Source organism: Trachypithecus francoisi, unplaced genomic scaffold, assembly GCF_009764315.1.
Source record: "Trachypithecus francoisi isolate TF-2019V2 unplaced genomic scaffold, Tfra_2.0 Lachesis_group3, whole genome shotgun sequence".
Taxonomy (NCBI): Eukaryota; Metazoa; Chordata; class Mammalia; order Primates; family Cercopithecidae; genus Trachypithecus; species Trachypithecus francoisi.
Window position 1 is genome coordinate 103,743,125 of NW_022681468.1, and position 26,937 is coordinate 103,770,061.

A 26,937-nucleotide genomic window follows, 5' to 3' on the forward strand; every position below is an offset into this window, starting at 1 on the left:
TCAGAGATGACAATACTTACCATAGGGTAACTATGTAAAATGGTAGCTTGAATGTAATCAACCATACTTTAAAAGTCACATAATGGGTAATATAAATGTATAGTTATTATAAGAACCTTGTTTTCCTCAAAAAGCACATAGACTAGAAACCATAAACAGATGAGAAACCATAAACAGATAAACTGTCTCTAGGGCAGTATAGACATTCAATAAATGAAGATTTGTTCAGCTGATACTAAAACTAAGATGACATTTATGAGCACAAGTATGTTTAAACTGCCTCCTACGGCAATTGAAATATTTCAAGACTTGTATGCCACCACTCCAGAGTTGAAATTCTTAAAAGAAATACTCTTCTTATAAGGGTGGAAGGATTGTAAATGATTCTTTATCCATCTAGAATTCCTTGCTCCATTAATCTACACGCATCAACATCACAGCATGTATCAGAGGGCCAAACTGATTTTATTTAAAGTAGTATCTACTATACTAGGGAATAATTTCCAACTTATATCAAGTAGGGACATTCAAATGATGCTTAAAATACTTCAAGATTCTGGTAAAATTTCCCTAAGGTATGAAAAACTGACATAGGCATTAGAAGGAAAAGAAAATTAAAGAAAAGGAAATGGGGGTAACATTTATGTCAATCACTGAATTATGCTCTCTACATGAATTCTTAGATTTATTTCTCAAAGCAACCCATTGAAGATAGTCCTCTTCTTCTTGTGAGACCCCAAAAAAAAAAAAAAAAAAAAAAAAAAAAATGCACTGAGGTTTGGAGAGGTTAAGTGAATTACCCAAGATAAATAATGCAGTTTCATAGAAGTAGACCCTGGATTCAAAACCAGCCAGTCTAACCACAATTCTCCAATCTCTCTACTAACTTTAATTCACAGAGAACTACAAGAAATATTACAAAACAAGGTATCTGGTAGACCAATCAACTGGAATTTGAGTTTCATTGATCAGTTAACTCTAATTTTACTGATGTCATTATTATTATTAATATATAATTATAAGAAACGTTCAGAGTATCTTAGAGTTTAACGAAGTATTTGCACAAATCTTTTTTTAGTTTAAATAACCTTGTGATGTAGGCAGAACAGGTATTATCCTTAAGAGAGGGGAAACATGAGACTCAGTGGATAGGTGACATTTTCCAAGTCACACTAATTACTAAGTAGGCAGGCTTAGATTTTAATTAAGCTTTTAATCCATAAGCAATTCTACCATACTATACTACCATCTTTCTCCAAACTGAAATATTTATAGCACCTTTATTTGCTCCACAAAAATAACCAAAATCTGTATGACAAATAAGCCCTAATTTTTCATATTGCATACACTAGAGACTGGGTTATCATCCAGGAAGTAGACACTATTATCCTTTATTTATGAGATGAAGAAATCAAGGCTTAGTGAGGAAAGGTTGCAAATGGCAGAGTCAAAATGCAAACCTAGGTTTGACTTCCAAGTCTGCATACCTCGTCACTACCTGGAGCCTCCTCTTACTCTCAAGCTCCCTCTTACCCCCAACATGGGTGATCCACATCCCAAGATTTCTACTTTGTGACATGTAAGAGATCAGCCAGATCCAATAACATCTGGCTCTAATATTTTCTCCTTAGATAACTACAACACCACGCTCATCTGATATTGTCACTTCCTAGCATTCGTGAAACCAAGAGCCTGCAAACTGGGGTCTTTACCTATTCTCTTCATCACTAACTAGTCAGGTGACAATGGGTGGGGTCTTCAAATCAGAGGAGATGATTGTCTAACTAAAGAAGTAGGCCTACATGTTTTGGGTACTGTTCTGGGGCTAAGATTTCTCAGGCAAGACAGAAAATTAAAGAAAGGGAAATAAGAGATAACATATATGTCAATTACTGAGTTATGCTCCCTACATGAATTCTTTCATTTACTTAAGGCGAAACTTAAATACAATGTATTTAAGATAAATTTTCAGATCACAAATGCATTCATATTCATAATGTAAGATCTAAATATAAGCTAAAGCGAAACAGCAAGTCAACAAAAGCTCTGCCTTCCCTAACACTGAACTAAGTGAAAGTTAACAATCATGGGTTACAAAAAAAGGCAACTGTAAAAAATGTCCTGAGTAGTTATTACTATCTGGTAGGATTTAATAAAAAGTTCAAGCGTTTTCTAAAGGGATAGGTCTTAGAAAATCCTTGCATGTCCAAGAATGGCTAACCATAATTTTCACAGAAGTAAGACTTGGTTTATCAAAATAGACTGGCAATCAAAATAAGCCTTGAACAAAGAAACACAAAAAGAACTTGGGCCCTAACCAGCACAATACTCTGGCTCCCCACTCTCCACTTAATAATTAAAAAGCAAAAAACAAGGTAAAGCACCAAAGAATTAAAACAACAAATATACTTTGGAAGGGCTATAAATGGGGTTAAATAAGCTTGACTTTTCAGTAAAGTGTAGAATGCAACTAGTTATTCAATAAATGTAAAATGTACATAGCCATACTTCAATTTCATACTAACTGAAAAGAGGCAATAAAAGAAGCAGGCTTATATGTGGACAACTTCATTTTTAAAAAGCAGGATGGGGAAGAAGATGCACAAAGTCAAAAGTTAATAAACTATTAGAAAGACAGCATCATACACTGTGGCAATTCTTAAATTTCTACAAATCCCTTTGTGAATCTCACCAACAAATGCTTTATTCAGAAAAACATGTGCATAAACGTTTATAATTTCAAGAGATACAGACCCCATGAAATCTATTGTTGGGCCACTTTTTAAGAATCCCAGGAGTGGCCGGGCGCGGTGGCTCAAGCCTGTAATCCCAGCACTTTGGGAGGCCGAGACAGGCGGATCACGAGGTCAGGAGATCGAGACCATCCTGGCTAACATGGTGAAACCCCGTCTCTACTAAAAAATACAAAAAACTAGCTGGGCGAGGTGGCGGACGCCTATAGTCCCAGCTACTCGGGAGGCTGAGGCAGGAGAATGGCGTAAACCTGGGAGGCGGAGCTTGCAGTGAGCTGAGATCCGGCCATTGCACTCCAGCCTGGGTGGCAGAGCAAGACTCCGTCTCAAAAAAAAAAAAAAAAAAAAGAATCCCAGGAGTGGAAGGAGAGAGCCTCTGGACAGCCTTTTGGCTTCTATTTCTGGCCCTGCCACCTTGTTATCCCAATCCAACCACTTTGTCTCTCTGGATCTCAGTTTCATCTGTTAAAGATGATCTTTTCTTTTTAAGGCTGTAGTATTCCGTTATATGAATATACCGCATTGTCCATTTATCTGTGATGGACATCTAGGTTGTTTCCACTTTTGGCTGTGTGTGTGTGTGTGTGTGTGTGTGTGTGGTAACAGACAAATAACAATTATATAAATTTATTTATTTATGGGGCACAATGTGATGTTTTAATCTATGTATATACTACAGAAAGATAAAATCAAGCTAAGTAACATATCCATCATCTCAGCTACTTATGTTTTTGTGGTAACAAATATATTCTTTTAGCAATTTTGAAATATATATTATTTTTCTGACACATGTTACAACATGGGTGAACCTTGAGGACATTATGCTATGTGAAAGACAGACACAGAAAGACAAACATTGCATGATTCCACTTTTATGAGGTACCCAGAATGGGCAAATTCTTAGAGACAGAAAGGAGAACAGAGGTTATCAGGGGCTGGGGGAAAGGAAGTTCTGTTTGGGTGATGACAAAGTTCTGGAAATAAGAGTGGTGATGGTTACATAACTTTGTGAGTGTTGTGAGTGTACTGAACGCCACTGAATGCTGTACCTAAAATGTATGATTTTAACCATTTTTATGTTATGTATATAGGAAAAGAAACGGGAAGGAAAGGAGAAAAGAAAACCAGTAACAAAATGATGATCATTCTTGATCCTTTAACAACGGAAATTCTACCAAATTCTACTAGAATCACACTCAGACTGTGTGATTTAGGACAATCGCCCCCTTTCCATTTTTAATTGCTAATTATGACTCAGCACTTTTCCTAAGCTTCAGAACAGTAACATCCCAGAATTCAAGTAAAGAACTAGATCTGCAGTAAGGTGCTCATCCTCTTCTATCAGGGTCCTCTACTTGGAGATTTCTCAGGTTGGTTTTCCCTTATCAGTCTCCCTTCAAAAGGAGGTAAGTGGCTTTCCCACATGTAACAGAAGTAGTACTTTAAAGCAAGCCAAAAAAAGTCTAAGAACAAACACACTCTAGTTTCCTTAAAGCTGTGCTGCAATAACAGTCTTGTGACATCCCGTCCAAGGATATAATGAAGCTGTTGTAATCACTTTATTTCCCCATTTGGATGGCAGTCCTTAACCAATCTGCTTCCCAGCAAAAAATCAAATTTAGAGGAAATGCATTTGAACTTCACAATAGTTATGTGGAGTTAACTATTTCAACTTCTGAAACAAGGCCTCTCTTCCTGAAGCCATAAGGCTAACAGTAGAATGAATCCAATCATTGGCCAGATGGGGAGTGTGAAGGAGTAGAACATATCACTCCCTGGAATACTGTCTGAGGAGAGCTCAGGTATCCAAAGCTCATTTGAGGTAAGTGCCCCTCCTACCACCACTGTATCTGGAGCACCCATCAGAAAGTTTTCTGCAAAGAACCGTCTGTTTAGCGTGATGGGGAAAATCACAAGCTTGGCAAGTGAAGCAAGAAAAAGCTGTTTATATAACCATAAGTAGCATTACATTCTGAGATCTCGTCTTGGTCCTTCCAGACTATATACACGGCTAAAAATGGTAAAACATAAAGCACAAATTAAATCTGGCATGAGAAAAATATCTGAGAATTTGCTATTACTGACTCAATTTGCACAGGTCCCTCAATTGCTAAAGAACATAGATCCAATGGGGTTTATACTTGTTCAGATAATGTGGTGGAAAAGATAATGATAATAACCACAAAACTAATAAAAAATATACTAAACAACAGAAACTATTCTTGAAATTTCTTTATATAAACATTCCAATAAAAACTTTGGCTGCTCTAGTGCATTTATTTCTTTATTTATACAAGAAAAAAAGAGCGCTCTTCAAATGTTTTGATTAACAACCTTCCTCCAGACAACTCTTTAAAGAGTCAGGACATATAACAATTGAGCCCAAAGACAGACAGGATTTCCTACTGCACATTTCCAGGACAATTCAGTTGCTTTTTATTGCCATTCATATGAAGAAACCACTGCTCTCAAATTTTATTCACAGAAATTACATTCAATCCAAAACTTAACTGTTTACCATATTTTCTGTATGCAATTATTACATGGAAGTACTAGTTTCCAATTAACTCTTTCAAGTCTTAAAGATATACCAGAAAAAATATATAAGCAATCTGTTTCCTCTTGTACTAAACCAGGATAAACTGTATACATTGGTAATGTTATGCTACCTCCACAGACAAGGTTCATTCTGACTTTCGAGTAAAATAGTGAAATATAAGAGATAGGAATTGAAGAAGGCAGGAAGGCAGAGGAGAGAGAAAATGGTAACATGACTTACGTTTCTCTCTCAGACAATGAAGTGGTTAGCAGGAGCAAGCTTACAAACCCCCAGCAGAAGGCAAGGTACAGAGCTGAGGTTTTAATTTGTGGCAAACACACACTGAGATGCCAAGTGGGTGGTACTCCTATGAATTGGGGGTGGGGCTGGGGATGAGAGGAGGGAAATAAGGAGAAGGAGCACTTACTCCGTTAGAAGCTGGTGCAGCTTGTGATAGCCTCGCTCCAAGGCCAAGCTCACAGGCGTCGCCCCTTCCTGGTTGTGGATGCTGAGAGCTCCGCGGCCACCTGGCTTCTGCAACAGGAACCACGTCAGCCTCAGCAGTCCCAGTCGCACAGCAAAATGCATCAATGTCTCTCGCGGGCCAGCATCTGTAAATGGGGGAGAAGAGGAACATAAGTGAGGAAAATATAAAAACAAAGAGCAAACAAACATAAAGACAAGTTAGGTAAGCACCACTCTCTCCAAGCGCCTAAGACTGTAAAGTTAAGCTACAATACACAGTGTGAATAGCTTTATTGTGGCCAGATAGAATCAGCCCTCAAGTAAAGGCAAAACAAAGCTACAAAAGCTGAGAAAGTATAGGACACAAAATCTTCAACTGAACACAGCCCTGCAAAAGAGAATCAGGCCATTTCTGTATTCTGACTTAATATACAGTGTTTGTTCAACCAATTTCACAGGCAGGCATATAAAGGTGACCCCCACACATATTCTTTTACTCAAATAATAATAACAGAAGCAAATGCAGCCCCACAACATGAAGTCCAAGGGCGAATAGCTGTTGGGACTTAAATGGGTATATCATAAACGGTATAATTACTTTTTAAAAGAACACCCAGACAGGAGTTGGCTAAACACTAAAAACAGGTTCTGCTTGTTCAGTACACATGGGTCTTTTTATTCCTCCACAATAAGGGCAAATCAAATTTCTGGCACTGCCAGCTTTGTTTATTTGCTTAATGAGAGGAAGAAATGCATCTTCTGGCACAATAAGGAACACTAACTTTAAGACAATCCATTAATAACTGCAGAAAGGACAATGTTTATTTCACTTGAAATAAAGGCTCCCTCTTAGTAAAGTTAGTCACTCTGAAAGTGATGGAATGAGGAAGGGCTTATAGTTAGACAAATCTGGGTTCGAATCTGGCATTTACCATCTGTGTGACCAAGCGCAATTCATGTAACATCTCTGAACTTCACTTTCTTCATCCCTAAAGTAAGATAACAACACCTCACTCATACAGTTGTAACGAATGAGAAGAGGTAGATGAAATGCTAGTATTATGACTGGCTTTAGTAGATATTCATTAAATCCCAGTTCCCGTTTCCCTGCTCTCTTCACTGTCCTCTTGGGACATCAAATTACATTCAAGTTTCACTAGCAATACTCTCTTCCTCAGCAGTCCTCTGTGCCCAACCTAGGATGACAGGAACTAAGGTCTTTGCAGGGATGCCACATATGGCCCCACAAGGCTGTATTACACTCAACTCCAGGGAGCTGGGAATGGCACCCTGAAGTTGTGCCTGCCTCACCTCAGCTATCATCTCTCATTCTTCATGGCTTCCCATGGGTCTAAACTTCTTCACTGAGCACTCAGACTTCTTGGACCCCAGTGGTTTTCTCTTTACTGTGAAGTCCTCAAATGCTTCTATACATGAGTATCACAAAGGAATCAACAGATTTTTGAAGCTGTGACTTTACACTGAATTACACTGTTTCCAAATGTCATCTGTGTATTAGTCTGGTATCCCTATTTCCAAGGTAAATTTCCTTGGAAGCACAATTTTTCATATTGTATATTTTCCCTACAGAACTGTATATGCACGGACCAATTCAGGATTTATAGGGTGTTTAGCCAGAGGCACATGGGTGGAAAGATTATGCCCCAGAAGCAACAACTACATGTGCAGGTACAAATTTTAATAATCAACACCTCTGAGCAGGTGCCAAGGCCAGACAAAAGGACAAATAGAATCCTCACAAAAGATCAAATAGCACCATCTAACTTGTGTCTTACAGTTGTTCTGACATCCTTATCAAAAACAAAAGAGCTAATGAGGCACTAACTAGGAAATCCGTGATTCTTTAGAGGCTAGTTATTTCCAACCTTGAAGCAGTTGTTTCTTTATCATCCTCCCACAACCACTCTTGTGATTTGTTATTTGTTCTGAGTCAGCTCAGCATTTGAGTAGAAATCCCAATACTATGGCCATGCGCCTGCTCAGAAGCTGATGCCCTGACCTCTGCACTACATCCTCTCTCAATTTCTTAAAAGTCTTAGCAACTGGTACCACATCTGCTTTTGTGTAGACCCTTTCTGAGGATAACAGATTAGGAGAAAACAATGTACTGAGGACCTGCTATGCACCATGCACTGGACTAGGCAGTTTACGTCAACTTTTTCCATTCTATCTTCACAGTAACCCTATGAGGCCTGGTTATCTTCACTGTGCAAATGAAGGCAGATTCATAGAATCAATAACTTGCCCAGAGTCAGAATCAAGATTTAAAATGGAAAGTTCTTCTGTCTTGAAAAAAAGAAAAAAAAAAATCTTTTCCATTACTCCACCCTGTTTCTTTTTGTTAGGAAATAAAACCACAAAGACAAAAACAAGCAATCATACAAGCAAGTTAAGCTAATGTGGTTTAAAAAGCACCTTTTTATGTTTTCCTCAAGCATTTTATTAACTTTTCCAATGTACACATAGTTCAAAGAATTACACAGCAAATAACCACTCACTCAACAACCTAGATCCTACAATTAATGTTTTTCTATATTTGCTTTATCACATATATATCCAACCATTCTTCCTTCTATTTCCCCATCCACTCACTTTATTTTTATGCATTTCAAAATAAGTTGAAGATACCAGTCCACTTCACCCCAAAATACTTCAGCATGCATATAATTAACCAGCATTCAATATGTAGTTACAATTTTAGGTGATTTACACATATACAATGAAATACAAATGGTACAGTATATCCATTTGATTTTGACAAATGCATATACATGTGAACCCAAACCTGTATCAACATAAAGAAAATTACCAACATCTAAAAAAGTTCTTTTGTTCCACTTTCCAGTTAATCCTCTCCTCCTCATTCCTAGAGTTAACCACTGTTCTGAATTTTTCACCTACGTTAGTTTTGCCTGTCCTACAACTCCATATAGATGAAATCATAGAATATATACTCTTGTGTAAGGCTTCTTTGATGAGCATGTTTGAGACTCATCTACATTGCTGCACATAGCAGTAGTACATTTCCTTTCATTGCTGAGTAGTCCACTGCATGCATATACCCCCAGTTTTAGGTATTCTCCCATTAATTCCTCACACATTTTTGATTCAGGGGTCACGTGAATTAGGTTTGTAGAAGAGGCCAAGGTGCAAAAGGATAAGCAAATGAATATATGAATGTAGTTTCCTTTAGTCTGTGTTGTTTTAAGAGCATGAAAGATTCCATCACTGCTTTCTTCCTTTCATGTTTAGACTGTAGAGCTCAATAATTTAGGATCAATCTCTGTTCTCTTTTCTCTACATCAGTACTCCTCTGTATTCTGAGTTATTCAACTTTGTTTTTTTAGATCACTAATGGCCTTTCCTACAGTATCAATTGGGTCCTTTGTCCCCAGTGTGAATTAACTGTGCTTTAGGATTCTGGATGTCTGCATCATTTTTGCCAACTCACTCCCCTTCCATCCTTGTTGTCATAACAATAGCTTTGCTGCAGATGTAATTAAAGCCCCTAACTAGTTGATCTAATAAGGGAGGTTATCCTGGATTATCTGGGTAGGCCTGACTGTATCAACTGGAAGGCTTTAAAAGCAGGGCTTAGGTTTCCCTTGGAGAGAAGGGATTCCATCCCACCTGTGGAGGACAGCACTAGCCTGTGCCGGTGGAGAGCTCCATCCCACCCACAATCTCCCCTTCCTCACATGATATTTTGGCCCATGTTGGTGGGCTGACTTTGCTCATGATCTTCCCTCCCCATCCTGCCCTACTAATTTTGGACTTATTAGCCAGGCCTCACAATCTAAAGCACCATTCCTTATAATAAATCTTAACATATTATTTCTCCTACTGGTTCTGCTTCTCTACTTGAACACTGACTGATATACTCACAAAACCTACTTTTCTCCTTGCTGTCTCCTTTTCTAATTTAATAACAAATCTGATTTTATTGAGTTCTTTAAAGGACAAACGGGAAATATCATCTAAATTTTTTTGTTTCTTACAGAAAGCATACTCAGAAAATCTTCCATCTGAATACTTATGATACTTTACCCTTTTCTTTATGCTGTAATGTTATTTCATAGACCCCATGTTGGCTGGTTATCCTGTTTAACCATACTTAATTGGAAAGATGTCTGTAGGCTTAGCTTCTACCCACAGAGAAGGAAGGTAGAAAATGTCTCATGTCCTGCTTTCTATTTACTTATATGCTAGACACACCTGTCACACACCTTCCCTCAGATCTACAAAAAAGCTGATGTGCCTAGTAGGTATTCAAGCATGATAAGCCTGCTAGAGAGTTGTGTCTTTTACAAATGGTCAGATTCTCTAAGTAAAATGTTCTAAGTTCTGAGATCAGTACAATAATTAAGGACCACTTTTCTACCCCATCAATCCACCCAGCAAGCCCTGCTCACAGTACTCTTCGAATCTATATCTATGATTCCAAAATCACCATTCTGTGTACTATTCTGGACTACCTCTTAAAAAACCGAAAGTCCCGGCCGGGCACGGTGGCTCAAGCCTGTAATCCCAGCACTTTGGGAGGCCAAGACAGGCGGATCACGAGGTCAGGAGATCGAGACCATCCTGGCTAATACGGTGAAACCCTGTCTCTACTTAAAAATACAAAAAACTAGCCGGGCGACGAGGCGGGCGCCTGTGGTTCCAGCTACTTGGGAGGCTGAGGCAGGAGAATGGTGTAAACCCGGGAGGCGGAGCTTGCAGTGAGCTGAGATCCGGCCACTGCACTCCAGCCTGGGTGGCAGAGCAAGACTCCGTCTCAAAAAAAAAAAAAAAAAAAAAAAAAAAAAAACCGAAAGTCCCACATGATGCAGGAATTCTCAGCTGCATGTGAAAGGAAGGAGAACAGGCTACTGTGAGAAAATGCGGTTGTGGAAAAATGAGACTTGTAACTTTGTAACAAAAACAAGGTTTGAGAGGCAACAAAACCTTTTGGAACTCAACTCCTGCCACTACTAGTCTTGGGATCAATAAATACTAACCTTCTGCCAAGGAAAAAAAAAATCACTAGCAGTTTTAAAATGTTATTTTCTTTTCAGCAGTGATAATAGCTGAAAAAATACACAAACACTAACGTAGCTAAGAAAAAAATTTTATGAAAAGCTATCAAACACTCTAAAGGTGGGTGGGAATTGAATCATCAAAAGATTATGGTGGGCGACCTATTAATCAACATCAGATACATAGAATTGGGAATTCTACACAGGTTGTTCTTACTGTAGTTTTTCCTAAACCTGTCTTCCACCTCTCCACCCAAATTTCTCTTTGAGGAGAGAATTCTTGCCCCCAAAGATGATCATATCTTTTTATCACTTGGTTATACAATATCATAAGTAAATAAGAATGAAGATTTCCCCCAGGACATTTCTCCCTGCTTCCTCTAGAGCAAGTCTGCAGTGGGCCCACCCTACATTATCTGGGAGTTATGCTGATTGCTACTGCATAAGGGTCTCTCAGGGAAAACACCCTCCTAATTTACCATTTTCACTAACCACCAGGCTGAGAAACTAAGTGAGACTTGGAAAACTCAGAGGAAAAAATGTCCTTGCCCCACCACTCGCACTGCACCCAGATGTTTTGTGTCTCTAAATGGTACATTCAAAATGAATAGCTTACAAACTAGCACACATTATCAGAATACACTTTCCTCCATTTCACAGATTGAGGAAATTAAGTAACAGAGAGATTAAGTATTTTGCACGAACTCTTGCAATGAAGCCAGGATGCAAACAGACTGACTCCAATGCCCCTGCTTTCCCCACTTTGCAAGAGCAAAGTTAAACCCAGAATTCTTAACTTCATGCTCATGCCTGAAGTTCAGGGAGACATATGTAAATGTGGGCAGGTAGGCAACTATAAACATTTTTTTCTGAGGAGAAATCTGAGCAATTTCCAAAGGAGTCATTGACCTGAAGAAACCTAAAATGCACTGCACCTAAACAATTATAATAGAAGGAGGATTAGCCATAATTCTTACATACTATTTTGTATAAGTATTAGGCTAGCATACCTGTAAACATCCTAGCTTTCAACAGCAAGAAGTCCTGTTACATAACAAGGTGCCTGTATTTATCTGTATTACCTCAGGCATCATGGTTACTTTGTACCTTTCTCCTTTAAATACCTATTTAAAAGTATTTGATGTGCAACTCATTCATGTGAACAGACTATTCCATTACATTCGTCCTTCAACCGCAGGCACGATGAACTCTTAACTGATGCTACTCTCCCCTTACTGTACCCAGTGTTTCTAGATTCTAATCAACAATTAATAGAACAATTTAAACTGCAGAATGTGAATTGAGCACACAAAATCAGATTCCTGATCCCAGTTGTTGACTTAAAGACAGTTCTATCAAGTCACTTGCATCCATTTCACCATGCAAAGTATACAACTAACTTATACAATTTCTTTTGTTATTATTTTAAATATATGTACAGTAAAATTCACCTTTAGGGGGTGTACACTCCTATGAGTTTTAACACATGCATAGATTCTTATAGCCACCACCATGAACAAGATACAAAACAACTCCAACAACCCGAAGAATTCCCTCATGATACCTCTTTGCACTCAGACTTTTCTCCCACTTCCAGCACCTAGCAACTACTGATCTGTTCTTTTTTTCTATAATTTTGCATTTTCCAGAATATCATATAAATAGAATCATACAGTATGGAACCTTTGGAAACTGACTTCATTTTCCTAGCATAATGCATTTAAAATGCATCCAAGTTGTTGTACATGTCAACAGTTTGCTTCTTTTTATTGCTGAGTAGTATTCCATTGTATGGATATATTACAGTTTGCTTCTATATTCACTCAGTGAGGGAAATCTGGGTTATTTTCAGTTTTTTATGATTATGAATAATGCTACTATGAGCACATCTGTGCACAGACTTTTTGGTGACTATAGATTTTCATTTCTCTAGGATAAACACCCAAAAGTGGGATTACTGGGTCATATGCTAAGTGTATGCTTAACTTTAAAAGAAACTGCCACATTTTTCTAGAGTGGTTATACATTTTGCATTCCTACAAGCAACATAAGAGATGTTCTTCATTTTTGGCAGCACTTGGTATTCTTCATCTTAGCTGTTATCATAAATGTGTAATGATATCTCATTGTGGTTTTAATATGTATTTCCTTCCTTAAGTGTTCAAATTTGGTTTGGCCTTTGTTAGCACTGCTTGAGCAATTTTGTGCAACAGAAAATTTACCAGTACACTGACAGTACAAAAAATATTAAAGCTGGCCAATTCTCTCCTATTAAAGACAAGGAAGTTAAGGCCCAAAGAGAGGAAGTGGCCAGGCGCGGTGGCTCACACCTGTAATCCTAGCACTTTGGGAGGCTGAGGCGGGTGGATTGCTGAGATCAGGAGTTCAAGACCAGCCTGGGCAACATGGTGAAACCCCGTCTCTACTAAAATACAAAAAAAAGTAGCAGGGCATGGCAGCATGTGCCTGTATTCCTAGCTACTTGGGAGGCTAAGTCAGGAGAATCACTTGAACCCAAGAGGTGGAGGTTGCAGTGAGCCGAGATTGCACCATTGCACTTCAGCCTGGGTGACAGAGCAAGGCTCCATTCCAAAAAAAAAAAAAAATAGAGGGAGAGAGGAAATAATATGTCCAAAGTTTCAGATGTTTGCTTTTTCTAATAGTTGTTTTTAATCATGGTAACATAAACAAAACTATCCAACTCCTGGATCCCTCTTTAAACAAGACAAAATAAAACCATAAAACACCATAAGCCCCACAAATAACTAATGCAGTACTATCTTGACACTGATTTGTGAAAGGCAGTCAGAATACACACTCCCGTATCAATACAGAAATGGAAGGAGCTAGAGGTATTAAGGCCATCACCAGGTTTCTGAAGAGGCACTCACACCTTATATAATGTCAAATATTCTGATCTCTAAATATTAGCAAGACAGAAGTTTCTTGGACACTATACTTAAAAAAAGAAGAAGAAAAGGACCAATCCTTTCTTCCTTGATTTGATACTTCCTTTCAAGTTTTACCTGGGCAGGACTATCCAGGTAGTATCTGACAGTATGCACCTGACAGTATGGTACACCGTGCAGATGGTTGATCACAGTCTTAACTGTTACATTTAGTAGATTTAAGAGAATCAAAGCTGGCAAAGACCTCTTTACCATTCTTCCATGGAAGAAGACAAAACTCGTCTGAGTGTAGAAACTATGCCATGGCTCAGGCCCCTCTGGGTATTTCTCCTCAGGACTGTTCACCTGTGGAGAGGGTGACTTGTGGTCTGCTCACCCAACATAATTCAGTACTTAAGGCTGGGTGGACTCTACCCAGTCCTAGCCGTGGAGTGACTGACCAGCTCTTTCACTGAAGACATAGAAAGTACAAGCAGACCCTTCTGGTAGGAGCTCTAACATCAGGCTTCCAATCTAGACATCAGTAATAAAGCAAACACTTTGATTTCTATCTCAGGACTCCTAAATCGTTCGATTGAACTCAGAAGGGAAACCGGATGTTACTTATTGAACTCCAGGTACACATTATGTTTCACTTTAAAATATCTATACAATTATGACATCAAGTAGATGTCATCTGCTACTAGAATTATGTGGGAAAACCCTTGTTTGAGTAAGAGGACTTACTATGTAAATGTTTTTGAAAAAGTGGACTTCTGGCCGGGTGCAGTGGCTCATGCTTATAATCCCAGCACTTTGGGAGGCTGAGGCAGGTAGATTACCTGAGGTCAGGAGTTCGAGGCCAGCCTGACTAACATGGTGCAACTCTGTCTCTACTAAAAAAAACAAACAAACAAAAAATTAGCCGGGTATGGTGGCACATGCCTGTAACCCCAGCTACTTGGGAGGCTGAGGCAGGAGAATCACCTGAATCCAGGAGTGGAGGTGGCAGTGAGCTGAGATCATGCCACTGCACTCCAGCCTGGCCAACAACAGCAAAAGCCCATCTCAAAAAAAAAAAAAAAAAAGTCCTTTCTTCAGTGAATTCTCATAGAGAGGGCCAACAGATAAGTCAGTAAGAGTGACACTAACCTGGTTAAGGAAGTGTGTGGTTTCTCAGAGCACACCCTGTTCTCATGCTCCTCCCGGGAACTCACTGCCCAATCTTTCCTCTCCTTCCCTTCCAGGCTATCCTCTTTGATCATTAAACACCAAAAAGTAACTCTGCTACTCTCCTCATGAAGAACGTGTCACTTTCTATACTTGAGAGATCATGTCTGAAATCCAGACCCACAGGAAGGTGATGTGCCACTCTCCTTGGGTAGTCCCTAGGGTCATTTTGCTGCAACAACATGCTTAACAGCTCAGCTGAAGAACCTAGAAAAGATGCCATGGAGGCCACTTTCCTACAGTAGTTCTAAGATTTACTCAGCCGCTGTGGAAGACCTGAATATGATGACTATAGAAAAGCAGCCCCATTACAAAAACAGAAATATCACAAACTTAAAGTTTGTTTGTAGATCATATAAATTCTCACCATGCAAACTCTGATCTGTCCCCAACACATTCCACTCCGCAGGCAGCTTCAGGTGCCTGAATGCCAGCACTACCTTCTTATCGAGGGAATTCACATCCCCAGATGGGGGTCCTGACTGGTCAAGAAAACGGGTAAAGTTCAGAGCCTGCTGATTTCCAGCACTGGCTGCTAGGAATTGAGCTGCATCATACGCTTCATCCTGGATGAAATGAAAGTCTTCTTCAGCCACCACAAACACGGGAAGGCCCTCTTTGGAAGCACAGAGCTGCACCTTCACTGTCTCACAGCAATCATGACCTAAAGAAAACACAGGCAGCAAAGAAAATAGTATTAGAGCCTCATTGCTGAAAGGACACTGGTGGATCCTCTTAGCTCTTATTTCATGACATACAAATTTCTCCTAAAAAACACCCCTCCTTCCTCTTAAGCTCTGACAGCATTTTTCCAAACTTCTTAAAACTCCATTTTCAGCTTTTAACATTATTTGCAAATATGAGTTCCCTTAACAAAGAACAAAAAACTCTGTATCCCAGCTTTCACCATGCCTATAACATGGTATCTGGAACTGAACAGGCTCTGACTATCAACAAGGGCTATTCAGTTTGAACAGATTTAAGAATGAAAGCTGAAGGACCTGCAAGGCCTAGCATACGATGGGAAGTCCAATAGCTACTGAACTAAATTAGATCTGAAAACATAACAGGAAAAAATATCACTCATACAAGTTATACAGGAAGAATTTTACAGATTCACTAGCACTTGCTTTATTATCACAATACAAAGGCTCACATGATGAAGCACTTGGAAAAGTACACAATTACTTGATTTTATTTTACTACTAAGAGCAATACAAGGCCTAAAAAATAAATATTGATTTTTATTCTCAGATACACATTCTTTCCCATCTCAGCCACTAATGTAATGAGGACTTCAATGAAATTACCTGGTTTGCATGAGGATAATGCAATGCTGTGGCTGGGAGCCCAGCTCAGGAAACGCAAACATGCCAAGGACTCCATGGTGCCCAGTGTACAGACTGGCAGGCACCTCAGGAGTGGTGATTGGAGGCAGAAAACTGCATGCCACTCCAAAGAGCTCGGCTGGAGCCAGGTCAGCAAGATTTAACACCACATGTCTACGGGTAAGGCCTTCTTGGAGGATCGGGCTTTCTTTTGAATTTTTAGCCTCACAGAATTAAATATTTCCAATATTCAGAATACAATCATCAAAACACATATTGTATTTCCCCTGTTTTCACACACTGATCTCAAATAGCCAGAACTATGCTCCTATCATCATCCTTCTTCCATTATCTTTCTGATGACAAAGAAGGAAAGAAAGTAGAGTTCATGTTTTTGTTTGGGTGATGCCACTTCGTGCTCTGCCTGATTAATCATGGGCACCCATGCACATGCCACTTCCCTGAATCTCTAACATTCAGGCTGCTCTTCTACAGCTAAGGGCATGTAGAGAAACCCTCTACATGGTCCCTGAGACTGAATTTCCATATCACGGGCACAGGCCAACAGAGGTTTCAGACTTGGAACAAACTAAGCTTTCTGCTGTCTTTGAAAGAGACAATGTTTTTTCCATGTTATCAGAATAATAAATAAGTTGATTTTCCACATGCTATTTTCCCAAGGGCCTCCTTAAGCCCTTCATCCTGTGGAAAAAGAAATCGCTCACTGCTGTGTACTTCTAGGGTGGTAGAAGTATTTACCAAGCACGTACCTAGTACACGTCAGGCATCTGAGTCATTTCTCTCCATAACCATTTTACGAGGCATGTATTGTCCTCAATTTATAGATTAGAAACTGAGACTTAAAGAAGTAACTTGACCCATGTTACACAGACAATAAGGTGCAGAATTCACTATTCAGAGTCAAGGCTGATGCCAAAGGATATGGTCTATTATAACAGGAGGCAAGGGTTTTGTATCACATTGCCTATCAATAGGGCAATGTGTTTGAAGAGGAAAAAGGCTAAGAGCTAAGTCCCTACCTGAGAGGAGCCTAACACTTGGAATGATGGGCTAGTATGACTTTTAAGCAAGAATAATTGGTTCATGAACCATGAAGGTAAGTCTTCACATGAACACTGAATCCACACGATACTCCCACTGCCTTCCAAGTCGAATTCCTTCTAAAAAGGCTGTAGGAAGCTGAAACATCCTCTGCTTGGTGTGTGTGTGCAAGCGCGAGCATGTGCACATGCATGCACACTTTATAATAATGTATACGTGGTATTTATACATTTAATATATGAAAGAGAATTCGGGGAAAAAAGCAAGATTTTTTTGAAGGGCAGCCAGCCTAACTACACAGACATCAATGTTGGCAGAAACAAACCAAATGATTCCTTTAGTAAGATTTGTCTATTTTTCTAACAGAAAATGTTTCCTTTAAAATATTATCTAACATCTGACTCAGTTTTGTTCAAGAGCTAAAAGCTAGACATCCATCAAGTCCAGGCACTATGATCAGAAGGTGAAGATGAGTAAAGTAAGGAGTCTCAACTCCTAAGAGATTTACGGTCCATAACAGAGAATCAAACAAGATGCAGAGAACTGCAACGTAAGTCAAAATGAGAGGACTTCTACAAGAACTTTCTTATCTAAAATATCTAAATATCCAAATACAGTGCAATGTGGGGAGAGGAGTGGTGCATTCCATATGTGGGCAAAAGCAGGAAGATTTCACAAAGGAGATGGCAATTAAGAAGGACTTAGGCCAGGTGTGATGACTCACATTATAATCCCAGCACTTTGGGAGGCCGAGGCAGGCAGATCGCTTGAGGCCAGGAGTTCAAGACCAGATTGGCCAACACAGCGAGACTCTGTCTGTACTAAAAACAAAAATTAGCCAGGCATCTGTAGTCCCAGCTACTAGGGAGGCTGAGGCAGGAGAATCGCTTAAACCTGGGAGGCGGAGGTTGCCATGAGCCAAGATCGTGCCACTGGACTCCAGCCCAGGAGACAGAGACCCTGTCTCTGAATGAATGAATGAATGAATAAATAAAATCTAGAAGGGGCCCCCTAAATTCTTTAATATTATCACCCGAAACATCATACATAGCCTCACTTAATTTCCAAATAAACTGATGGTGGATGGATGAACGATGGATGGATGGAGAGATACGTATATCAGTCAGGAGAACTGCTTTAAAGAAGAAATGCTGTGGTTCATCAATAGAATCAATATATAGCATTGTACCATTTATCCAAAATTAAGCTAATCTGTAAACTTCTGAAAGTCCTCTGCGGTAGATTTGAATAAATGTCAATAAAGACCAAAATTTCACAATTCAATGATGATGATGTAAGTAATCTGAGATCCAAATTGAATTATGCTTTCAAACCTTAAATTCACAGTGCCTTAGAAGAGAGATTACACTATGTAAAACAGAATATCCATGCCGTACCCATTTAACCAGTCCTTTTCCTTTCTTATCACTTTCCTTCCTCAAGCCTATGCAAAGATGAGAAACCTGAACTCTTGAATCAGAAAGGGAGTCACAATACCATTAAAAGTAAACATCATTCACACAGCAAAAAGCCATGGTGAAACAATGCTACCTTACCCAAAACTGTGAAGTGCCAAAGTAAAGTATCTGCACAGAAATTTGTCTGGAATTGCTAAAATGACTGTTCACTGAGGCAGAATGGGATGAGGGCGAACTACAGGGAGAGAAACAGAACAAGGCGGGATAGGTGTGTGCATGTGGGGGTGTTGTGCTTGGCAACACCAGTATGCTTATCTCTTTCTGCTGCATTAGCAGAGTTTGTTAGCAGATGAATGGATGGATGTATGAGCTACTGTCAGCTCTGTGTACAACGAAAATCAAACTGTATAACAGAGAAGGCAGAATGTCAGAAATAGCCATGAAAGAGATATCTCAGAAACTGTCCAATTGCTAATCCAATGTTTTCCCTTCAGATATGAATTCAAAATCTGAAGGAGAAACTATGAATCATCTTAAGTAAAATACGCCATAAATCTGGAATTTGTTTGGTATGATTAGAGGCTTCTTTTTCAAAAGAAAATCTGAGGGTTAAAAGATGAGTGGGGAACTCAGAGTTTCCTGGATTAGTCTTTATTAAACTTAAGAGTACACTGGAAGCGTTACTACTGATCAAGAATAAAGTACCTCACCCTACTGTCTGGAAATCAACCATACCAGGTTGGCCTACTGTCTCACATTAATGTTTTCCATTAGGCTCAAGTGGCTCTCAAGATTATTTTTTAATTCCTATAACCTTTCCGATAAAGCACCTGGGGAAGAAATCAGCATTTTTTAAAAAGTTACATAATACAGACTCAATAATAAAACAAATCACCCCATATGCCTACACCAAAACCTCTTACTATCATAAATTAGCTCTAGAGACACGACTATTTGCAAGAGGGCCATTAGTCTTACGACTGCCTTTGTACATAAGACTGCAGGGTTATTAACAATGTCTGCAATTACACTGCAAAGACACGGGGATGGGAAACTGTATCCAATTTGATATAATAACCACAATCTAACTTTCTGCATAAAAACAGAAGCTGCAGTAGGAAGAACAATAACAGGATTTTCAATTAGTTCCATGGTGTTTTTCCTTTGATTCAATTTCCTGGTAACAAGAAAGAAAATAAAAATCCCAATCTTTTTTTAAAAAGGGAAGTTTTGAAAATTTTACTGAATTTCTGAAGGCAGTTACTCTAGAGGATTTATAGAGGGGAAGGAGAGAGAGAAACTACTAGAAGAAACATGGCCCAAACTTTAATTCCATATTTTAAATTATGAATTAATTTCTGAACTTCTCATACTATCAAGTCCACTTAAAAGACAAATATAAATTATGGGGTGGGAGAAGTCTGCTCCCAGCTGAGTACATTGTAGGGATCCCCCTCAAGTATGCTGGCAATTAGCTGTCAAGTAGAAAATATTAGGTTTGAACTCCAGCTCCACTTCAACAGATTTGGTTATCCTGAGAAAGTCATTCAATCTTGAAACCTGTTTTCCTTGTACACAAAATGAGAACACCATTAACCTTATGGATTGTTAAAAACATTAGAGCTGTGCACAAAGTACCTGGCATAAAATGGGCATCTAAAACTGGTAGTTTTTATTATTAGCATTAAAATGCTTCTGTTTAGGAAACTCAAGGAAAACAGATCCCTAACACTCTACAAAGAGCTTCTCCAGCATGGCCCAACAAAGCTTGCCATTGGCACTGCAGAAATAACAAAATAAAGAGAGGAGGGAAAGAATAAACAAAAACACAAGGTGCACCTAGGTGAGAAACAAAAACTTAACTACTGATGGTCCTCTTAAAATCATCTAATCTGCACCTTTTTTATGCTGGCAGGTCAGGAGGTGTGTGTGTGAGAGGTTGGGAGAGCTCTCCGGCAGGCTCCTTCTCACTATATGGAGCACCGCACCCATGGAAACGAAATATTGCTACTGATAAACAAAACTGCTGAAGCACAGCCCAAGAATTACTTCATTTCCTATTAAGCTAAAAGTGGAATGCATCCCATCTGGGCCCTCTCTTTTGAGGATGAAACAATAGGAACTTTGTTTCATCAGCTATCCAAAAAGAAACCCTAAAAGTGTTTGCTGGGCCAGCCAAGCCCAGTCCCACACAGACATTACCTTCTAAGAGAAAAAGCGATGGAAAATATAAAAATAATATCTTGATTACTTCAGTTTGGCATCAAAGTCTCTAAAAATTTGGTGTCTTTTTCTTCCTTCTGAAGTGTCTACGATAGGGTTAAAAGAAACAAATTTTCAGTCTTCAGATCCAGACTCTAATAAGAAATAGGATTATGTGCAGAAGTACACACCCACTGCTGGGTTTTGGTGACCTAACGGTAGTGTGCAAATTTGGTATATGTGTAAAATGTCTCTATGTGTACAGGAGTATTTAATCAGAAGAGAACAAAGAGTAGGCACAGGAATTTCACCATGTACATTTTAGAGGAGGAAGGAGAGATTTAATGCTAAAAATGTGCTCCGCTATATTCCAGCCCATACCTCTAAGGCAGTGTTTCTCAGCCTTTTCTTCCGTTATACCCCAAAGAGCCTTTTCAGACATTATTCTCTATTCACCCCTCACTTCATGAAACTTTAATACCACAGATAGACCACAAATTTGTTTAACTGTGTTTTACATACACACAGTAAGTCTTTTTTGTTCCCCAAAAGGCAACTTTCACCCCCTTGGGAGGATATCACTCCCTTAATATCGTATGCCCTAGGATTCCAGTGCTGTGTTCATGGTTCCAAAGTTATGAAATATATAATTACCTCATAACATTACAACTAAGGACAGCAGATAACAGATTTTTTTTTGCTTTTCAACTAGTTCTCAGTCTGTTTTTCCAGTATAACCACTATATGTACTAACTAGCATTCGGACAGTAATTTAAGTTTTGCAGAATATAAAATCTCATCTGTCTAGAGATAGCTTTATAGTAAGATATTTCAGAATAGGGAGACTGTTATAGAAAAAGTCCAATAAAAATAACTGATTACCTTGGCAGGCATTGCCAGGGGCAGGGCCGGGCAGGGGGATGGGGGGGTGTCAGAATTCTCTAATTAAGTCTATTAAATTAAAAGTCTACAACTTCTTTTCAAATATGCTATTCAATTTGGTAATACTGGACATCTGCTGCTAGAAAGTAATTCTTGGTTCACAAGAAATGAAAGAGGCCAAGCATGGTGGCTCACGCCTATAATTCCAACACTTTGCTAGGTGGAGGCAGAAAGATCACTCAACCCAGGAGTTTGAAACCAGCCTGGGCAACACAGGGAGACACCATCTCTAAACACACACACACACACACACACACACACACACACACACACACACGCACACACACACACACACAAATTAGCCACTCATGATGGTAAGTGCTACTTGGGAGGCTGGGGTAGAAGGATAACTTGAGCCTGGGAGGTCAAGCCTGCAGTGAGCTGTGATTGTGCCACTGCACTTCAGCCTGGACAAAAGACTGAGACTCTGTTTCCAAAAAAAAAGAGAGAGAGAGAGGAAGAAAAAGAAAGACATAACACATTATTACTCAGACCATTTGTTGTAATCTGGGCTGTAATTTTTTTCTTTAAACCTAAAAGAACTTCTGATCAGGTAAATGTATTTTTCTTTCTTAATGACAAATCTACTTTATAAAGTACCTTCCCTTATCAGTGAAAAAGAAAAGGAAAATATAAAAGAGCTGAGTCAAATTTGGAGTCAATAAAGGTTTGCAGTTCTTCAAACAAGAACACTTGCTGTGAATTCTAAAAATAAACAACAGACATGGCTGAAAAAAGATTTCATTTTATGAAAGATTCTGCACCAAAGTCTTTTACAAAAATAGTATACAAAAACCACTAAACATCCTGTTCCATCTTCTATTCTGAAATCACTACTTGGTCTAAATTCACAGTTTCATTAATAAAAATGAACACAATAAAACAGTACTCTATGGCCCCATCTCACCCCAACAATTATCTTCAAAGGATGTCCAGATTTCTGTACACTATTTGCCAATCCTACCTAGGTCTTAAAAAACAAATCTCAGCTTTCTCTCTCGAGAAAAATCACTGGTTAATTAAAATGTCATTTAGGATTTTGTTTTCTATGAAGGGATAATAATGGAATATTATTTTCATTTATTACTAAGGCAACACCTTTCATTATTAGAAGTATATTTCCATCTCAAGCTACATTTCAAAGCAAATTATATTCTTGAACGCGCTACTTTCATAGGTGTTTTGAATGTAATATTTTATTATAAAGCTGTGGTTGACCTCCAGTGTTAATCAACATAAAGATGGATTTATTTTCAAAAGAGAAGACATTCTTTTCAGCAATCAAAATGTTTTCATCGAAAATTACTATGTATCATACAAATAACATGCTCACTGTAAACATTTAAACAATTCAGGTCGGGTGCGGTGGCTCACGACTGTAATCCCAGCACTTTGGGAGGCCAAGGCGGGTGGATCACAAGGTCAGGAGATCGAGACCATCCTGGCTAACAGAGTGAAACCCCGTCTCTACTAAAAATACAAAAAAATTAGCTGGGCATGGTGGCAGGTGCCTTTAGTCCCAGCTACTCGGGAGGCTGAGGCAGGAGGTGGTGTGAACTCGGGAGGTGGAGCTTGCAGTGAGCCGAGATCCGGCCACTGTACTCCAGCCTGGGTGACAGAGCGAGACTCCATCTCAAAAAAAAAAAAAAAAAAAAAATTCAAAGATAGATAAAGTAGAAAGTCAAAGTCTCCACCTACCTGCCCTCTAAGATGTTACTACTTATGCTTAAAATACTTTATTTTTAAAAAGGAGGGGAAATCACATCATAACTACTTTAAAAGGTCTTTACAACTTCTTTGTAATTACAGACACATGCAAACACACACACACACACACACACACACACACACAACACACACACACACACACACACACACGGGGGGGATGGGGAAGGAGGGGGCAGGAGGGAGGGACAGACAGACACATACACTTCAATGTAGGACTTACTACAAAACATGCAAAAAAAAAAAAAGAGAAAACAGAGATGGGTGGGAAATAGGCCTGCAATTTCAATATCCGAAGTCAAAACAATTTATTAGGAGATAATTTAGAGTGTCTATGAGTCAACCCTATTTAGGGAAATATTGATTTGATAAAAGGTTACAGACTAACATCGAAAAGTAGCTGCCCTTTGAGGGTTAATCAATCCTTTGGTTTTAGGAAAAACTAAAATGTTACAAAACACAGTGAAACACACAGAGAACTCAAAGAAAAATCAGAGCCAGCAATCTGGATGAAACATGAAAAATAAAAAAATAATAATAAAAAAAGCAAGAAGAGGCTGGGCACAGTGGCTCATGCCTGTAATCCTAGCACTTTGGGAAGCCAAGGTGGGCAGATCACGAGGTCAGGAGTTCAAGACCAGCCTGGCCAACATGGTGAAACCCCACCTCTACTAAAAATAACGAAATTTAGCCAGGCATGGTGGCACATGCCTGTAATCCCAGCTACTCAGGAGGCTGAGGCAGGAGAATTGCTTAAACCCAGGAGATGGAGGTTATAGTGAGCCAAGATCGTGCCATTGCACTCCAGCCTGGGCAACGGAGCAAGACTCCTTCTTGGGGTGGGGGGCAAGAACAAGGCACAAAGCTCTGTTTCTTCTCTTAGCCAAAATGACTAGGAATTGCAGGGCTCGTCCCAACATAAGCACAAAGAGTGCAGAGACATCCCTGTAGGCAGTAGCTGCTGCAACAAACAGACCATGCACACTTATCCAGGAACTGGGATGCACAGTGCACTGCATGGACTTTCCACGAAGATTGGACTTTCCATGAAGATTCTTGACTAATCTAGCACTCCTCTCAGCAAACAGGAAATCTGAGGCTATCAATGCAGCTAACTGATGCATAAAAATCATCGGACTCCTTCTCCAAGCTAAAAATGCAACTCAAGAAGCCAGAGACTCCTTTCGGATTTATTTAAAAAAAAAAAAAAAAAAAAAAACAGGGCGGGGAGGGGGGTTACATGTGAGTGTGAGTATGGGTGTATTCACATACATACACATCTTTCTAGAAGAGCAGCTTCTGGGAAGCAGGATGTGTGACACAGTAGAAATGTTGTTCTATCAAGTGACAGTTTCCTAGAACAAGCCTTCTTAGCATATACCAGTGAGGAAACCAAACAAAAATCCTTGTCCTCATAAAGCTGACACTTTAGTTGGGGCAGATAGAAAATAAATAAGGTGAATAAGTAAAATATATGTGAGAAGTTGAAAAGTGCAATGGAGAAAAATAAAGCAGGAAAGGGGTATAGGGAATATGGAGAGGAGGCAGCTGTGTATTTTTATAAGCTGGACCGAAAGGCTTCATGAGGTGATAGCTAAGTAAGGGCCTGAAGGAAGGGAAGGCACAAGTCTAAGTCCACAAAGGCAGATTTAAAGACGTTTAGGTCCAGGCTAAAGAATTTATCCCATGATATAAACAAGAAATTCAAACAAGTTAACCCCCAAAATGCCTCTATCTCTACCCCTCCACAATAAATTACCAAACTAAGCCAAATGACAGTAGCTGAAAAAGACAAATAACCAGAAAAATCTCATATGCGATAAGTAGAGCAATAGGGTCTGGTCAGGAATCTCCTTTGCTTAGTTAATAGAGTTTCTACTACACCAACTAAGGATCTCATTGGTACCCTTGCACACATATCAAGGCTCATATGTTAAAAGTGTTGTCTTACTCTCCATTTGGCCTTCCAGAGGTAAAAGAAGGTCTTTCAGGGACTCTAATCCTTTTGTCACCTCTGCTGTGATGAGGTACCTCATTATCAGCTGCCTGACTAAATTCAGGTAGAAAGCAGAATGTTCAGGCCAATGGGAAGGGAGGAGTTATCTGACCTCATAAGCATGATGGAAAATACTGGAATGTGGCTAAGCGGAGAGACAATTAGTAGAAAATGAAAGAAAAGCCAGGTACTAGGTAGGACTCCAGGGCTAAAGCACAGGGGTTAGGAATGATTTCCCAGGATTTGGACCAAATTAGAGGAAAGGAGCAGAGTCTAATATATATTCTGCTTCGTTTGGGTAGGCAGGGCAAGGGTACTTATATAGACATATATAGAGAGGTACCAGAATCAAAGTCAAGGGAAGAAATGTGAACTAGAGCTCAGAAAGGTAGGCTGAGGACAATGTTCAAGGATTTGGTACAAACTTAGAGCAGGCTGTCATACAAGTTCAGCAACTCTGGGAAAGTAATTGCCTGCTGCCCATCCTGGTTTAAGGACCTTACCAGCAAAGGCATAAGGGCTTTGAGGTACATCCCTCTCCACCAAGAGAACAGACTTTGTTGGGATCTGTGACTGAGGATCACAGTTAGGATATAGGCCATGCTTGTTATATTTGCCTTTTCCCTTTTATCTGCTTGCAGTCTCCTTGTATCTACTTATATGCCCTTTCTAGATACACATGCACACACAGGTATACAAACACACAGTCCTCAAACTTTAACCCTAAAGTGCTCCTAGTATAGGAAGTATTATGTTTATAAAACTTACCTCAATTCCTTTCCTAACGAGAACTGAGTCACGGACTGATCAATTATACCTAGGTTAAGAAGCTGTTTCTCCCCACCACCAACACATAATAAATGTTCAGTAATGGTGATACTGGATGGCACCTGCTAGAGAGCAGACCTCCAGAGAAGTCTTTCTGATGTGATACACATCACAGGTTGAAACAAGATGACTGGAGCTGTGGGTTACAAGGAAGGATACCTAATACTCTTCAGAAAAGCAATCGGTATCTATCCTGACTGCCTTCTTTTATTTCCTGTCCATAAAAATTTGGAAATAATATACCTAGAGACTCTCTAGAATCTTTAAATCCTTGAATTTTCAACATCATTTTTACCAAGTAGGAGGATAAACCAGCTTTCAACTGTCATAATCCCAGTTCTTAAATAAGTTAGAATTTACAGAATTTGGTAGGTGGCCGACACAACAATAATACATATAAAACGGCACAGCAATAAAAAACTGGGAATCTTCTCCAATACCAGCAGGACCAGATATTCAAACTGCTTTATAAATTAATAAATTTTTTAAAACTGCCTACACTTCACTCTTCCTGTCACTCTA

At 39.3% G+C, this 26,937-nt stretch overlaps 1 protein-coding gene across 13 annotated transcripts in view; it reads right to left on the reverse strand.

Annotated features, from left to right (window-relative positions):
• AKAP13 (A-kinase anchoring protein 13) overlaps positions 1-26,937 on the reverse strand; it is a 364,057-nt gene that overhangs the window by 200,161 nt on the left and 136,959 nt on the right. For all 13 annotated transcript variants that reach the window (XM_033189117.1, XM_033189119.1, XM_033189118.1 and 10 more), the window contains exons 4-5: positions 15,282-15,578; positions 5,720-5,903 (exon numbers count right to left, since the gene is read on the reverse strand). In XM_033189117.1, the coding sequence (XP_033045008.1) occupies positions 5,720-5,903; positions 15,282-15,578 (481 nt within the window). The remainder of the gene's footprint in view (positions 1-5,719; positions 5,904-15,281; positions 15,579-26,937) is intronic.